Source organism: Caretta caretta, chromosome 4 (assembly GCF_965140235.1).
Source record: "Caretta caretta isolate rCarCar2 chromosome 4, rCarCar1.hap1, whole genome shotgun sequence".
NCBI classification, from domain to species: domain Eukaryota; kingdom Metazoa; phylum Chordata; order Testudines; family Cheloniidae; genus Caretta; species Caretta caretta.
The window spans coordinates 80,592,362-80,610,960 of NC_134209.1; the positions used below are offsets into that span (position 1 = coordinate 80,592,362).

At 41.3% G+C, this 18,599-nt stretch overlaps 1 protein-coding gene across 4 annotated transcripts in view; it reads left to right on the top strand.

Annotated features, from left to right (window-relative positions):
- CLCN3 (chloride voltage-gated channel 3) overlaps positions 1-18,599 on the top strand; it is a 127,957-nt gene that overhangs the window by 68,373 nt on the left and 40,985 nt on the right. Inside the window, exon 1 of one of the 4 annotated variants that reach the window (XM_048847683.2) lies at positions 4,753-4,996. The exons of 2 other annotated variants lie outside the window; for them this stretch is intronic. In XM_048847683.2, coding sequence (XP_048703640.1) covers positions 4,918-4,996 — 79 coding nt within the window. In that variant the 5' untranslated portion in view covers positions 4,753-4,917. Of the gene's footprint in view, positions 1-4,752; positions 4,997-18,599 lie in introns of those variants that run through there. One more of the 4 variants, XM_048847686.2, reaches the window with a different exon arrangement.

Here is an 18,599-nt window from a genome sequence, read left to right on the forward strand (position 1 = left end):
TCCTCTCCTTCCTGCCCTCACTGTTGAGTAGTTCTGGTGAAACAGGTCAGTTCTGAAAAGAAATATATAGAATTGAGTCATTTCTTGTTATAATTTTTCATAGCTGAAAGAGGCTGTTTATAACATTCTGTGATGCAATCCAGACCAGTGAGTGACTGTCACCCCTGCACTGCAACCTTGGGTACCTCACTGTGCTTTGCTGTTGTAGCTTCCAACTTGGGTCAGTTGCAATCAGCCTGCCAGCACACAGGTCACACCCCGAATGTCTGTGTGTAGCCACAGACTTGATCCAGCAATGCCGACCCCAGCAGTCTGTCAGCATACTCCATTCACACTCTGGCTTCCATCTGTCTTGGTTACCACGTGCAGAATGACCCTACCTTACTCCCAGTTCTGAGTTTCCCCCCCAAATGTGTTCTGCACTGCCCAGCCCCCTCCTGAACAGTCCAGCTGTTGGAGGTCTGTTGCCTCTGTAAGGGGTCAGTGTACAACAGTTTGCTGTTTTAAATGGAGTTACCTGCTCAGTTCAGTTTAAAGAAAACACTGGATTAGCTTTAATTAAAAAATAAAACAAGTTTATTTAACTACAGAGAGAGAGAGAGATCTTAAGTCAGTACAAGTATAAGGCATTAAAATCAGAAATGGTTACAAGAGAAATAAAGATAAAATGCTTCCTAGTACTAAAACTTAACAAACTAGAGTTGGATCAAGGTGAAATCTCTCACCGTGTGTTCCCAGTAACATGGCTGACCAAATTCTCAGGCCAGGATCTGCTCCCAAAGGCAGTTTCTTTTGTCTTCATGGGTGAAAAAGAGAGAGATGGCTAGGGAGAGATAAATTGGAGTATGTTTGCCCCTCATTTTTTATAGTTCAGTCATCCTTTGAAAATGTATTTTCCTGAGGTTTGCCCCTATATAAAATTCATTCCTGCTGTGGGGACGGAGACAAAGAGTATGGTGGTGAAAGGGGTTCCATCCTGTTTGCTAAAATGCAGATCTCTTTGTTCCTGCCCCACTTCCTTGCCAAAGAATGGCCACTGGATAGGTGATTGCCTTTCAACTTTCATGACAGCTGGCTAGAGGTGTCACCTTGTCCTTTGTCTTTTACCTGGATTTGTCTGAAAAACACATTTCAAACCTAATTTCAGCTTATGTTTATAACTTTTCATCTAATGTTGCTACACACATTTCATCACATTATTGACCAGTGGGTTATTAGTTTTCAAGTGGTACCTCAGAAGGCATATTTTATACAAAGATTATTACAATAGTGTATGGGGTGTGAATACAGGGGTGCTTTCGGTCATACTAGTATATTAAATCTTCAGACAAACTCATAAGGTTTGAGTTCTTTCAAAATGGTCACCGTCTTTCATTGTTGTCAATGACTATGAAGTGAAGCTGTTCACAGGATGGTGGCTGCGCCAATATGTCCGGAAGTGAATATACTCATGTCCATTCTCATTCCTGAAATGACCATCAGATGAGGACAGATGTAACTTCAGTCCCAATGACAACAATTGAGCTAGCAGTCATTTTGAAAAACTTCTGTTCTTTGTGGAATTCTGTGTAGAACAAGGAGGAGAAACTTTTCATTTTTGAAGAACAACAGGGAGGAGAATGACTGTTGAGCCTTTAGAAATAATTCTTCAAATGTAACCTATGCATAAGATTAAATGGTATATGTAGTGAGAGTTCCAAAACATGGAATTTAAGGGTCCAGTCCTGCAGTTTTATTCACCTGAAACCTGGTCAACACCTATGTTAACCTACCTACATTTCTCAGGACTGTGAAAAATGTCAGGTCCTGTGAGATGTAGTTAGGTCAACCTAACCTCAACTGTAGATGCTGCTAGATCTATGGAAGAATTCTTCCACCAACCTAACTAACCGCCTCTAGAGAGGGGAAGGGGCACTCTTTCCATCACTGTAGCAAGTGTCTACAGTACAGCAGCATTGCTGCAGTTGTGCCAATATACTGTAGACATACTCTGAGAAACGTTATAGAATTGAGCGGTCCCCTTGAGCACAATGGGACTACTCAGATTTGTAAAGTTATTCAGGTTTCCGGGACTGAGGTCTCAGTATGTAATAATGATGAAATTTCTTTGGAAACAAGTTACCCTTTGAGCCTGCTAGCCACTTGTGAGTTGTTTTTAAGCCATTTTTCATCAAAGTGCCAGATGTATGGATGCACAAATTACTACCTTAAAAAGAAGGCCTTAGTATATCCTATGAAATGAAGGAAATTCTAAAAATCGATTCTTCGCTTGTTAACTGTAACACATGCAGTTCTTAATATTACATACTGACTTCAAAATTTCTGAAATAGCTAGGTAATTAACAATACAGATTCCTAATTCTGAATTTACCCCAAAATTGCATAAATACCTTAGAAATAATGTAAACACCCTTCTTGGAATGTGCCACCTGAATACCCTGAGAGAACCTGCTTCAATCTGGGAAAAACCCTTTTCTGAGGACACACCCCCAGTTGTCACCTACCAACCACACTGGAACCCATATGGGGCATCATTAAGGCTCTGTGACTTCTGAAGCAGCCAGTGTGGATGACTCCAGGACCAGCTGCTCAGGTGGGGCAGCCACACCAATCGCTGCTGGAGAGGCCCCGGGGACTGCCACACCAGCTGCTGCTCGGGTGGCCCCCGGCAGCGGTCCCAGGGTGGCCGGCCGGAACAGCCGCTGCTTGGGCTGTCCCCGGCGCCCTCTCCCAGCAGCGCCCCCCTGTCACTCTCCCCCGTCTCTCCCCAGCGGTGCACCTCCCTCCCCCCCCCGCAAGATTTAGTCAGGGATAAATACTATTATATTATAATTATATTATATATATATATATATATATATATATATATATATATATATATTATAATATTATAAGTCCTGGACAGGTCAGGGGCCATGAATTTTTGTTTATTGCCTGTGACCTGTCTATGATTTTTACTAAAAATATCCCTTAGGTATCATTAAACAATTACAATCGAAAATTGATGAGGATCACATCCTAAAATAAATCTTTCCTGCACCCACTCTTCTGACCTTTAAACACCCCCCGCCCACACACACACACAATTCACCAAGCTCGTCATCAGAAGCAAGCTACCCACAGATCAAAGTGGCACCACTACCTGCAATAACAGATGCAAAATCTACAGACTTATGTCCACTGTTATGATGATAAATACTTCCCACAAAACAACTTTCACGATCCATAGGTCCTACACATGCCTATCACAACATGTGGTGCATTTCATCCTGTGCACATATACTCTTATGGGAAAAGAAAAAAAAAGTAATATGCCTGTCCATAGTTATGTTAGGTTGGCATGCATTGTATCTCACTCTTTAAAAAACACTTTCATCATGTTGGAGGGCAGGGAAGGGAATGTACAGAGCAATTATGAACAATGGGAATGCAAAAATCACTCATAATTGAGAAGAAAAATGAGCATACGGGTTTCTAAGGCTATTGAAAAAAAGGACTCTGTTTGGCAACCAATCTGTGAGCAGCCACTCAGGAAAAGCTGTCCCGGGTTTTACTGGCATAGTTGTGTTGGGTAGGGGTACAGGTTTTTCACATCTCTGACCACTGTAGCTATTCTGAGAAAACTTTGTCATTTAGACCTGGCCCCTGCAGACACTGACTTTCGCTTAAGTTTAACTTACGTCATTACCTGTTTAAATAAAACCATAATAATGGTGTCTACATCATGTTTTGCACAAATTTAACAATTTAAGTTACACTGGTGCAGCTTTTTTGTGTAAACAAGCTCTAAGGGGCAAATGTGGATTAAGACTGAAAAGATGATTCATTGGATCTTGAGACAGAACTGTTTCTCCATTTTCTACTAAGCTACACTGTTCTTCTGAACACTGAACTACACTGAAACAACTTGGCCAAAGAATTAAATTTGGGTGCCACAAAATAATAACAACAATAATAAATAATAAAATAGTGGAAGGCAGGACCTCAGTTTCTGTTTTCAACTACAATTTATTGATTTAGGCCCAGATCTTCAAGGGTTTTTAGGCACCTAACTCCCACTGAAATCAAAGGGAGTTAGGTGGCTAAAAACCTTTGAAGATCTAGGCTCCAGATCCTTGGTTTGTATCTCCTCTTAAATAATATTTTTTAAACGTCTGATTATTTAAACACCTTCCCTGGGATGTCAGTAGAAATGTGGATGAAACAAGTACAAAAACTGCAGGACAGTATCTGTTTTGTCCTGTGTTTTATACTTCAAAATGTAAACTTGTCTTTGTGAGAAAAACTCACATTTTTTGAGTCTTAAAATTTGGAAGTGGCTTTGAGTTGCCATTCAGATATTCGTGCCATTATTACAGATCATATCAGTGTTTATATTTAAATCCTAGTATTCAAAAGACACATTTGATGAATTAGGAGTGAAGTTGGATTTCTCTGTCACTGTGTATATCTTTCTTATAACTTAAACGAACTGTAAGCATTTCTTTATTCTAAGTAATTAGGGGCTATTGTTTGGATTTTACTGTATAAAGCAAGCACCAAAGCAAAATGGCTGCCTTTTCTGTAGCGTTGCAGTGTAACTTCAGTGTTAACTTACGTGGCCTAGTGCATTTTATATTCTTAAAACCAGTTCATTCTGTTTTACTTCAAGCTTAGTCACCTTCAGGCACAGCAGGCTGCGTTGATTAAGTCTGCTGTTCCGCCTTTAAGCACTGCTAGATTGTAGCCACTAGCAACCAGGCTGCAATAATTTCCCTTTGATGACATCATCGACTGTGGAAGAACCCAGTTGCTGCAAGAAGCCAGCACACAGTCCAAATCCTGATCAAATATGGCAGCTTCCCAGCCTGCTGCTGTTGTGTAAGAAATGGTTCGGTTGTTCTGAACTAACAAACACTCTTTTTGTTTGTTACGCTCATGGATGTATCTTCTGATCCTTATTTACCATACGATGGGGGAGGAGACAACATTCCACTAAGAGAATTGCATAAAAGAGGTATAATGAATTTATGTTATGATTCAATTCCTTGTGTGTCTGCGTGTCTGTGTGGTAGGTTGTTTTCAAATTTGAAGCAGAGCTTTTAATCGCTGCATCGCTTTGTTTAGCTTGTTTTTGTAGGAAAAGAATCTAGCCCTTACTGATCCTTGTACTGTCCTTGATTGTTTTCTCTGTGGGCGGATTAGTCCTGCTTCACATCACATTAGCTAGTGACTCCATTTTCAGTGTGCGATAGCCTTTTTAAACTTCTCCTCCGTTTCACCAAGAAAATAAACGTATGAATTTTTTGTAGTTTACCATGACCAAACTGGTGGAAATTTATAAAGGAAGCAATTTCTTTTAGATAACTTAAAGGGACTATCGATTACCTTGGGCTTGGAAGTTTCTGTACATGCTTTCAGAGTTAACTCCTTCCTGGCATGTCTGAGATTTAAAAGAAACAGTATCAAAGTACAATATATTAATTAAAACAACATCAGTGGGTTTTTTTTAAGAGATACCTGGTTGTGCAGTTGATACTTTCAATATTTGCACTTCAAGTATGTAAAAGGTTTTTATAAAGAGGATGATGGTGAATTGTTCCTCTTATCCACTGAGGACAGGATAAGAAGTAACGGGCTTAAATTGTAGAAGGGAGATTTAGGTTAGACACTAGGAAAAAATTCCTAACTATAAGAGTAGTTAAACACCGGAACAAATAACCTATGGGGGTTGTAGAATCTCTGTCGTTGGAGGTTTTTAAGACTAGGTTAGACATACACCTGTCAGGGATGGGCTAGATAATTCTTAGTCCTGCCTCAGTGCAGGGGACTAGACTAAGTCTATTGAGGTCCCTTCTAGTCCTACATTTCTATGATTCTCTTGCTCACAGGATATTAGGATTTTAAAATTAATGTAATGTCATTCCCAGTGTTGATAAAAATCTCTTTTTATTTGCATGGGCACAGCCTTTTATTTCTTACAATACATTATAGGTGTTAAAGCAAAATATGTGTAAAGATTTGGTGTAGTATTGATGAGATAAGTAGATTCTATTACAGTGGAAATAGAATGAAATCAGACCTTCAAAGTCAGGAAAAAAGTCTCCTTTGATTGGTTCTCTCAGGTCTGTCAGGTTGAACTTTTCTGCTCAAAAAGGGATCTCTGCTAATTAAGTACTGTAGGCCTTTCTCAATTTAGTTTTTTCTTGAAGTTGGTTAATGTAAAATTGAAATGTTATCAGTATTTGTTGCTTTAGAAAACTATGTTTTGTGTTGGAATTTGAGAACAGATAGCTTGAGAATAATAGCTTGATTTACATAAAATGAATTGTTGTTCTGGATGGTATGGAAATTCTAAGTTATTCTTTAATCTTTCCACTTAAGCTTTTATTTCTACAAAAGAAGTAATTAGGCCGTGCGTTTGCTTATTCAGCATTTGCAGCTTGGATTTCAGTGCTTGTTATGAGTAGCTTTTGTGATTCCTTAGATAATGTGCAATAAGCTACATTAGAACTAGTTGTCTTTCCTCTTGTACAGCATGTATCTGAAGAAATTAAAATGTGCTTGTCTTAACTATTACTTTTTGAACATGAATGTTCTCTGACCAGATTGCCTTTGTGCTGGATAATTTTGCAGGCTGGTTTATAGAAATCAATTGTGAAGATTTGCTGACAATATTTTGTTGTTCTACAGCAGATTGTTTGGCTTTTTTGATTGCCTGACATCACAGAATGTAGTTTTGCAATAATTCTGTCAAGAAGAAATAAAGATGAAATCTTCAAGACACTCCATATAATTTGTCATGTTTTACCTTTGTGCATTTTAATTAAGCATTTTAACAGAATAGGCTGTAGTTTTCTAGGCAATTATTACACATTTAGGGTGATGATATAGGTCATAAAGCCAAAGGCAGAGGAACTCGCAATGCCCACTGAGGGAAGTAATCCTGTAAAATGCTCTGTCTGGCGTGTCTTTATTGCTCTTACAAAACACAATTTACTCACCCTCTAAAGAAAACCATTCCGGGCTGTACTGAGTATTGATAAGATGGTGACATCACTTGCAGCCAACCAGAAAGCTCCAAGTGTGATTCAAGCCATTTTATAACTTTTGATCAATATTCATGATACTTCAGTTTGGAGTAACTTGAGATTGGAAAAAAAAAAACAGGAGTACTTGTGGCACCTTAGAGACTAATAAATTATGATAATGTCACTTGAATAAATATGTGGACAGAGTTGGCATCGGGCTTTGTTGCAAGGATAGGTTCCTGGGTTAGTGTTTTTCTTGTGTGGTGTGTGGTTGCTGGAGAGTATTTGCGTCAGGTTGAGGAGCTGTCTGTAAGCGAGGACTGGTCTGTCTGTTTGCTACCCAAGATCCATAAACCTGGAAATCCTGGACGCCCCATCATCTCAGGCATTGGCACCCTGACAGCAGGATTGTCTGGCTATGTGGACTCTCTCCTCAGGCCCTACGCTACCAGCACTCCCAGCTATCTTCGAGACACCACTGACTTCCTGAGGAAACTACAATCCATCGGTGATCTTCCAGAAAACACCCTCCTGGCCATTATGGAAGCCCTCTACACCAACATTCCACACAAAGATGGACTACAAGCTATCAGAAACAGTATCCCTGATAATGTCACGGCAAACCTGGTGGCTAACCTTTGCGACTTTGTCTTCAACCACAACTGTTTCACATTTGGGGACAATATATACCTTCAAGTCAGCGGCACTGCTATGGGTACCCACATGGCCCCACAGTATGCCAACATTTTTATGGTTGACTTAGGGGACGAGAGCTAAGGAAGCGTTGTTCTAACGTCCCTACTCTACGTGTGCTACATTGATGACATCTTCATCATCTGGACCCATGGAAAAGAAGCCCTTGAGGAATTCCACCATGATTTCAACAATTTCCATCCCACCATCAACCTCAGCCTAGACCAGTCCACGCAAGCGGTCCATTTCCTGGACACTACTGTGCTAATAAGCGATGGTCACATAAACACCACCCTGTATCGGAAACCTACTGACCACTATACTTACCTACATGCCTCCCAGCTTCCATCCAGGACACACCATATGATCCATTGTCTATAGCCAACCTCTAAGATACAACCGCATTTGCTCGAATCCCTCAGACAGAGACAGACATCTACAGGATCCTTGTCAAGCGTCCTTAAAACTACAGTACCCACCTGCTAAAGTGAAGAAACAGATTGACAGAGCCGGAAGAGTACCCAGAAGTCACCTACTACAGGACAGGCCCAGCAAAGAAAAAAACAAAATGCCACTAGCTGTCACCTTCAGCCCCCAACTAAAACCTCTCCAACGCACCCAAATGTGCTTTATAGTACAGTAAATATAAATGTTAAAGTGAATATATGGTCTGAACTTCCTTTAATTTGGCTGTAGGCTGTACTCTTCTTATGCTATACTCGACTCAACCTCAATTCTTCTTATGCTCCCTGTTGTACTAATCTAAAATTAAAGAGACATTGTCAATTTGAAATCCAGCCAATGCCAAAAAAAGTGTTAAAAATACTGCACAGTCAGGAAAATGGGTTTTAGATGCTGAAATGGGACTGCTCCTGTGTGTGAAGTAAAGTGCATGTGTGTTCGATGGATCGTGGCCAACTGACTATGCAAAGTACTGTCAAGTGCATAAGTAAAAATCTTTTTTATCTAATCTTTCAATTTTAATAATCTTAGGTGTTACTTTCATCTGTAATATGTTTTTTAAAAAATTCAGACTATACAGTGTGTTCGTTTTATTTCTTAGGAAAACTATGCCTTTAAGTACTTGACTACTGTTAATTTTTCCCTTAGATGTCATGTGTAATTAATAATGGAAGGAGTTTTACTTGAAGTACTACAGTACTGAATTATAAGATGATACTGAGTCTGTCCAACATGAAGATTTTTATTGGTAATTTACATCACTTTTTTTCTCTTGAGCTCAATTTTGCACCATTTTTGACAGTCAGACTCTTTAGATATTTCCAAAGTATCAGGAGTTCTCTTGCCTGCCAGCTTGTCGCAGATACGCTCACCAAGTTTGATGTTTCCTGGTTGTCCTGAAGGAGAGTGTGCATCTTTACCATTTATTCAGATTCCCAATTTTAAAAAACAAACACAATGCACGTAATGGGCCTGATCGCTGAAATCAGTGGAAAAACTCAGATTGACTTAAGTAAGCATTGGATCAGGCTGCACATAACACATGTGCAGCAACTTATTTAAAGGTTTCAGAGGAACAGCCGTGTTAGTCTGTATTCGCAAAAAGAAAAGGAGTACTTGTGGCACCTTAGAGACTAACCAATTTGTTTGAGCATGAGCTTTCGTGAGCTACAGCTCACTTCATCAGATGCATACCGTGGAAACTGCAGCAGACTTTATATATACACAGAATATGAAACAATACCTCCTCCCACCCCACTGTCCTGCTGGTAATAGCTTATCTAAAGTGATCAACAGGTGGGCCATTTCCAGCACAAATCCAGGTTTTCTCACCCTCCACCCCCCCACACAAATTCACTCTCCTGCTGGTGCTAGCCCATCCAAAGTGACAACTCTTTACATAATCAAGTCGGGCTATTTCCTGCATAGATCCAGGTTTTCTCACATCCCCCCCACCCCCATACACACACAAACTCACTCTCCTGCTGGTAATAGCTCATCTAAACTGACCACTCTCCAAGTTTAAATCCAAGTTAAACCAGAACATCTGGGGGGGGGGGTAGGAAAAAACAAGAGGAAACAGGCTACCTTGCATAATGACTTAGCCACTCCCAGTCTCTATTTAAGCCTAAATTAATAGTATCCAATTTGCAAATGAATTCCAATTCAACAGTTTCTCGCTGGAGTCTGGATTTGAAGTTTTTTTGTTTTAAGATAGCGACCTTCATGTCTGTGATTGCGTGACCAGAGAGATTGAAGTGTTCTCCGACTGGTTTATGAATGTTATAATTCTTGACATCTGATTTGTGTCCATTTATTCTTTTACGTAGAGACTGTCCAGTTTGACCAATGTACATGGCAGAGGGGCATTGCCGGCACATGATGGCATATATCACATTGGTGGATGTGCAGGTGAACGAGCCTCTGATAGTGTGGCTGATGTTATTAGGCCCTGTGATGGTGTCCCCTGAATAGATATGTGGGCACAATTGGCAACGGGCTTTGTTGCAAGGATAAGTTCCTGGGTTAGTGGTTCTGTTGTGTGGTATGTGGTTGTTGGTGAGTATTTGCTTCAGGTTGCGGGGCTGTCTGTAGGCAAGGACTGGCCTGTCTCCCAAGACTTGTGAGAGTGTTGGGTCATCCTTTAGGATAGGTTGTAGATCCTTAATAATGCGTTGGAGGGGTTTTAGTTGGGGGCTGAAGGTGACCGCTAGTGGCGTTCTGTTATTGTGTTTTGAAGTTCTTAAACAAAACTATTTAAGAGATCTAGCATTTGACTTGTGTGACTTATTTACTAGCTATGGTACTTACTTGAATACTGCGTATGATAAAAGTGTCCGTCTTACTGTAAGGTCTGAAATTTGATCTATGATGTCAGTGTTTTTATAAATCTAGGGAAATGTTTTTTCCAATGTGAGACAGCACAGTAACTGACAGCATTATTAATTACTATGGTATATTTGAGGCACCCTTCACCATGGTACCTAAGTATATTTTACATGGCTTTAATTGCATTATCAGCATTCACATTAAGGGAGCAAAACCAACAAATTCCCTCTATTGCAGTGGTTCTCAAACTTTTGTACTGGTGGTCCCTTTCACATAGCAAGCCTCTGAGTGTGATGCCCCTTCTAAATTAAAAACACTTTTGTATCTATTTAACACCATTAAAAATGCTGGAGACAAAGCGGGTTTGGGGTGGAGGCTGACAGTTTGCAACCCCCCATGTAATAACCTTGTGACCCCCTGAGGGGTCCCGACCCCCAGTTTGAGAACCTCTGCTCTATTGCCTGTAGATATCAGATAGAGATATAATTATCTAAGAAGAACTTGAGTCACATTCTTCATACATATGTACAAAACCTCAGAACAGAATAATATCTACTTGTGTGTGCTAGTCTTTACCCTTGCATGGGGCTCTTGATTATAGACACATCTAATGTCTGGTGTGGGGTGGGTGGTCTGGAAGCTAGCTACCATAGAGCTTTATGGCCACACTGTGACTTTCCATATTCATGTGTGTAGGAGATGTGTGCACGCACCCATCCAAAGCTAGAATTTGTTCCTGGGTGATTTTATCTATAATGGAAGAAGAGTCATAAAAAGAGTTGTTTAGGCTGAACATGGATGAGATGACAAATTCAGAGCCAGGATGAGTAGGGAGAGGCTGTGACTGAAGAGGTCTCCAGTGTAATTTACAGATCTTGGGGGACTTGTCTGGCTTAGATTTTGAATAGCCAGGTTTCTTGGGCTGCCCTCTGGACCCAAGAACTGTGTGTGCTATGGCCTTGGCCTCAGCCCCAACATGCCCCCTCCTTTGCCAGGGTACAAAATGGGTGTGAGGCTCTTATGCTATGAGTTCATCAAATTGACTTTGCTAATTGACAGAATCCATTAGCCAGAATTCTTTTAGTGTCTAGTTACGGTTTATCTGGATGCTTTGCCCTGTGTGATTGGTAATGTTTTATGTTTGGCAGTTTATAATAGGTATCCCCAGACTCAGAAGGTATATCTGGCCTGGATATGTAGCCAAATGTCATGACTGCCATAAGCTCACTTGTAGATCTCCTCTGTTGGATCCTGCCTTTGGCCCTGCAAGAAGGTTAATAAATAAGTACTGTGTAGTAGGCTATATGTATCTTGCATGTGACGCTTTGAAACTTGGTCATTGTTGGTTCCCCATCACTGACAATTTTTAAATTTATTGGATGTGTTTCTAAAAGATACGCTGTAGGAATTATTCTGGGGAAGTTCCACGGGTGGTGTTATATTGGCGGGAAGAGCAGATGATCACAGTGTTCCTTTCTGGCCTTGGAATATATGTATCTGTGAAATCTTTACCATACTATTTACATCTTTCTTTGTTTTTCCCAATCCATAGTCTGCATGTTGTCTATTTAGACCATGAACCTTTCAGGTTGGTGACCCATATATGGCTTCTCATATGTGTGTGTGTGAGATGCTGAGCACAGTGTGAGAACTAGATGAATAGTATTAAGTTATTATTTCCTTCCTAATCATGTATTTACCCTTCAGATAAACATTTCCCCCCATGTTTGAAAAATAAAACAAACAATTCTTTTCTAGTGCATCAAAATGACAGAATAAGCGAGTGTTTTTCCTCACCTAAATATCAAACACTGAATAATCCTGATTTACATTTTTGTGCTCTACCATGTACAGCAGCTTTTTTGACTAACCTTTCCAGTATTGACTCCTTCTTTCCTCACCTCCTTATGTTCACCTACAGGTACCCCATAGAAGTAGGTTGTATGGACTCACTGGAAGTAAATGGAGGGCACAGCCTCTGGGTGTGTAGTTGCAGTCTTATAGACAGAGGAAGTGATTTTCCAAAAGGCTTTTGGTTTGTTATGCTGCCATTCACCCCTCTTTTTAGTCCTACTACTCTTGAATTTTTTTTTTTTTTTTTTACTCTAGGTTTTTTGTTTTTGTTTTGTTCTGGTGGGTATGGGTGTTTGTCACACACTGCTGTGTACTTCTGGCTTTTCCTGTTCTCCAAGCCTTGTCCCAGGGAATCAGGCTTACTAGGTACTCTTTCTCAAGTAGAATGACAATCTATGTACACACCACAAAGATTTTGTTTTTAAGAGCTTCATTACTGCTATTTCTTTGACAGAAAACAGATAAAAATTTTAAATAAACTTTTGTCTGGTTTAATCAGAAGCTTAACGCTATCTCGTTGGATTGGTATAGAAATACACATATATATGGGCACAAATGTATAGCTGTTTTTTGTGGACTTTGTTTCTACTTTAAATGACCCAGAACCATGTGCACTGCACTTCAGGAGACCCCCCTCTGTGTCCCTTGTCAGCAAGTGACAGAGGTGAAGTAAGGCCAGGGGTTAGTATACTGCCTCTGAAAAGCCCCTCTTCCTTCTGATTTTAGCACTCAACAGGTTTTGATGATGATGTTAGGGAGGTAGGCTAATCCCCACCTCCAGTGTAGACTTACTAGCTTGATTTTCAATGACCGGCCAGTCACGCAGTTGAAATATTTTCCTTTTTCACTAGGAGAGGGCCAGCATTCTTGACCACCCAGTGCTAACAGCTGGAACAGTAGTAACTAGCCATTTTGCAGGACAGAGTACTCCCATTAGAGATTGTCCCTGGAAAATAGGGATGGCTGAGCAGTGATAACTGTAGTATGGTAGGTTTCAGAGTAGCAGCCGTGTTAGTCTGTATCTGCAAAAAGAAAAGGAGTACTTGTGGCACCTTAGAGACTAACAGATTTATTTGAACATAAGCTTTCATGAGCTACAGCTCACTTCATCAGATGTAGTATGGTAGGCTCTTAAAGCATGTCCTTACTATAAGAGAGAGTGTGCAGTAACTGGACTTTTGCCTAAGAGACCTGGGGTCTTTTCCTTGCTCTACAATTGACTCACTGTGTGACATTGTCCATCCTTTAGTTTCCCCATCTCTATATGGATGCAACACATCCACTTCTTGAAAGTTCTTGAGATCTGTGAATGTATAAGTGCTAAACATTATTAGTATTATTCCTGTCTAACTGTGCCTGTGACAGGTATAGATATGTCCAAACTTTGTCCAGCTGAGGGATGTGTTGACAGTTTGAGTGATACATCCAGTTTGCATAAGTTAAGAGTAGGTTCTGCCTTATTCTCAGACTGAGATGGAGCATGTCATTCTGGTATGTGTGATCATCAGAGGTTATACATAAGTTTTAAAAACGAGGTGACCTTGGGCTTCATTATTGAATTCCCTGGACCTTGTTTACTCCACAGGCCACACTTGACTGAGGTTATGTCTACACTAGAAATGCTGTGCTGCTGTAGCATAGACACTTACTACGGTGGCTTCTTCCACTGTGTGGTAAATCCATTGCTGTGGTAAATCCAGCTTTCCAAGAGACCGTAGCTAGGTCAACAGAAGAATTCTTTAGTTGACCTAGTGCTGTCTGTGCTGGAGTTTGGGTTGGGTTATGTCTCGCGGGAGTATGAATTTTTCATACCCATGAGCGATGTTGCTGGGTCCACCTAACTTTCCTGTGTAGACCAGCCTTCAGTTTTGTCTGTAGTTTTTTTACTGATCCTCATTGGGTAATAAGAGGGCTATCTTTCAGTACCTGTAAGTGATGCACATAAGTGACATGTTTGGGTAGCTGTGCAGATGCAACAGTGATGGGTAATGTTACAAACACCTAGACAAATAGATACCTGTAGTTTCCATTGATTGATTATAAAGAGAATAGTGCATGTGTCCTAGGTGTTAGCCTCCTGCTGCCCACCATTGTTATCTGAGCCAAGAAAGAGTATGGCAAGCAAGGAGTGTTGCTGTGCTTGTGGTGTGGCGATTGGGAGTGGCAAGTATGTCATAAAAATACTTTTCTTCTGCTTGAAATAATATTTACTGAAATGTGTGCAAACCTTTCCCCCGCCGGCTCATACTTGTAAATCAATTTAAACAGAATGTATTGGTGCCTTCTGTGGGATTTCATGTCATGGAATGTGGGGGCAGGAACCTGCTGTGTCCTCTTCCCCCCCAACCCAAGACACTGGACAGCAGTTCCCCTGAAGCCTTCACACCCTGGCATTCATGGGCAGGAGCCCACCAGAACCACCTTGCTGTATACAGTGCTATAAAATCCCCCCTGGCCAGAGGCAAAATCCTTTACAGGTGAAAGGGTTAAGAAGCTGAGGTAACCCTGCTGGCACCCTGACCCAAAATGGCCAATGAGGGGACAAGATTCTTTCAAATCTGGAGGGGGGGGGGCAGAACAAAGGGGTTGGGCTGTCTGTGTGATGCTTTTGCTGGGAACAGATCAGGAATGCAAGCCTTCCAACTCCTATAAAGTTAGTAAATAATCTAGCTAGAAAATGCATTTGATTTTCTTTTGTTTAAGTAAGCTGTGCTGGAGGGAATGTGTATTCCTGTTTTTGTGTCTTTTTGTAACTTAAGGTTTTGCGTAGAGGGATTCTCTATGTTTTGAATCTGATTACCCTGTAAGGTATTTACCATCCTGATTTTACAGAGGTGATTCTTTTACCTTTTCTTTTCTTTTTAAGAACCTGATTGATTTTTCATTGTTCTTAAGATCTAAGGGTTTGGGTCTGTGTTCACCTATACCAATTGGTGAGGATTATTATCAAGCCTTACCCAGGAAAGGGAGTGTAGGGCTTGCAGAGGGAAGGGGGATATTTTGGGGGAAGACGTCTCCAAGTGGTCTCTTTCCCTGTTCTTTGTTTAAAACGCTTGGTGGTGTTCAAGGACAAGGAAAAGTTTGTACCTTGGGGAAGTTTTTAACCTAAGCTAGTAAGAATACGCTTAGGGGATCTTTCATGCAGGTCCCCACATCTGTACCCTAGAGTTCAGAGTGGGGAAGGAACCTTGGCACCTCCACTGAGGGCTTATCCCATAAGTGAAAACTTAATAGCTGACCTTTTTTTTTTTTTTTTTAAAATAACCTATTTCCATAATCTAGAAATGGGCCACGGATGCTTTCCAAACCTCCTGATAGCAATTTTTAACTGTACTGAGCTGTGAAAGGACAACAGAGGATGACAGTTGAGCTCCTGAGGAGGGAATGAAACAGCCCTGGGGAGATATTCAGGAGGAAGTGAGACAATAAGCATTAAAAACGTGTAATGGAAATACAATATAAGAAGGATTATAAAACAGGCTGCTGTGCAGAGCTCATCGTGGAGCTGCAAGGCCAGAAAACCTACATAAGAGGTCCCCTCAACAGGGTGAAGCACATGGCAATCACGGCCTAGGAGGTTGACACACCTGATTGCTACCAGTTTTGGTAGATCAATTGTCAGGGTTTTTGTCATGGAGGTTTATGCTTCTATCAAGAGGGTGCCGCTGCTCCTGATCATAAAGGTTGGTAATGGACAGGAGATTATTGAGGCATTTGTATTGTTGGGGTTCCCAAATTGTATTGGCACCATTGGTGGGACCCATGTGCATATCTTTGCCCCCTATACAAGGCCTCAGCGTTCATCAACAGAAAAGGGTATTTCTCCATAGTGCTGCAAGGCCTGGCTGGTCACCATGGCAGGTTCATTAATATTAATGTGGGGCGGTCTGGAAAAGACTGTGGTACTAGTATCTTTAGAAACTCAAACCTGTTTTCTGCAATGAGAAATAGAACTTTTGCTCTCAGGACCACTGTGGACATAAATTGTGTTGTGATTTCTATTGTCATTCTGGAGACTCATCTTATCCTCTGCTTCCCTGATCTGTGAAGCCTTTTACTGACACTTGGTTAGAAAAAAGGACCTGTTTAACTAGCTGCAGAATGACAGTGGTGTGTACATTTGGAAGACTGAAGGGAAGGTAGGGGTAGCTCATGACTGGAGGCTGCTGAGGAATAGCTGCCTCATAAGATAGGTGCTTGCTGTGTTTTGCACATTTATGAGAGAAAGGGAGACAGCTTCATAGATGGGTGGGAGGCAAAGGTTGTGAGACTTTCTGAACAGCCAAATAGATTGCTAAAGGTTACCATTGGTCACGGACACAAGGTCAAGGATGCATTGTGTTCCTACTTTAAGGTTAGGTTGATTTTATTGTTCCTTGGGTAAGAATTTAATCATGCTTTGTGCAAGGATTTTATTACTCTTTCAACTGAGTTGTAAATAATAAAGAATTTCACTGATCATCATACAGTGTAAATTTAAAACCAATGGAATTGTGGCAAGACACGCAAGTGCTGAGTGCACACATGATTGTGCTGATGAGGTCACAAATGTGTAAGGTGGGGCTGAAACAGTTCTCCATGTCTTGGGATGTGGCATGGCAAGCAATATAGTTGTAGGAATTTCACTGTTCTTTGTCTTGGGATCTGCAGTAGTGAGGAAAGGTCAGTTCCTTGTAGCTGGGGAAAGGACGAAGTACTTCCAGTATATACAGTGTTTTCAAGGGGCTGCAGGACATGGCTAGGTTAGGGTGATGGCCATGAACATAGTGTCACCATTTTCTCAAGCAGAGATGTCTGCCTGTTCATCATCCCCAGAATCTGTGAGAGCATCTTCTCTCTCTTCTTGGTATCATGTGGAGGGATGGTTTCCTTCAACTCTTTTGTATTCTTCTCTCTTCTCCGGGATGCAGCCACAAGGCCACTAAACGTGCCCTCTTGTGTCCTCTTTCTCATCCCCAAAACACTTGTCAGGCATTCAGCCACGGATAATGGTCCTGTCCATGGGGATAGCGATGTATCGGTGCCAGAGGGGCAAAGAAATAGCACAGTAGCTACTGTCCCAATTCTAGCATCTGTGCCAGCAATGATAAAACGTTGCTTTTTCTTCAGGTTTGGAATTCTATTCTCATGGGCTTGCCCTGGCCTGCCATGAATAATTGTTCTGAACTCAAGGGATTAACAATGCTGAGAGTGTGATTCAAAATAACCATGAATGTCTTACAATCCTATGTATTTTGAAATATGGCTGTTGCCCAATTTATCTCATAAAATGTAAAGGTAGCTAAAAGCTCACAGCATTTGTCAAATTGTGAATTCAAGTACTTCTCTTACTGTCTTTTCTTATTCTGTATCTGATGTTACAGTAAACATGCTTGCCATGCAATGTGTTTGATTCTTTTTAACCCACTCCCCACTGTGTGGCCATCTTGAGCAGGGACAAGGCAGTTGACTAGGAGTGAGAGGGAGCATTAAGCAGCACAGGAAGGTGGTGGTAGTGGGGCACATGTTTGGGGGATTTAATGTTTCAGAGAAATAAACACTTTGGAGCCTAAATTCTCTGGCATGGATTCTATTTTGAGCACCCCGGGGGAGGGTGGGCAGATAAAAGCCAAGCAAGTGGAGAGAAGCTCCTAGCTCATATCTGCCCAACTTAGTGGCACCATGATGGTACCCAAAACACGGTGTTTAAAACACACAATACTTAAAGGAAGAGGTCCCCTCCCAGGCATTGTCAAACTTGTTTTCTGTCTGGGTTTGGGGCTCTCCCTGGTCTTCAGTGCTGAGCCTGCCTCTGAGGTTTTTCAAGTTGAAGAGATCCTGGCTATCCATGGCAATCCCCACCTATTCACGATGCTTTTCAGGGCCTACTTGGGTTTATTTGTTGCTGTGCAGAATGTACCAGGATTCAGTGGTGGCCTCCCTTGCGAGAATCCAGTCTAGTTCCTAACAGGCGCATATCTCCCAAGGTTTTGTTATTGTGCTTGGCATTTTAATAACTGCTAGAGTGTCTTTCATTTGTTGCGGTACTGTACTGCACCTGGGAGTGCCCTCTCTCCTGCCTTTGATTGGATATCCTCTCGTACCTCTTGGCATTCTGGTGACTGCTCTTAGATGGGACTGGACCTGCTCCTCTTCCCAAAGGCCAAGAAAGTGCATATCTGTACATGGCGCATGGCTTCTATAATCGTGATGTTATTCTGGGTTTGTGAACTCACCATGAGCTAGAATCACAATGGGGTACATCTGGCTGTA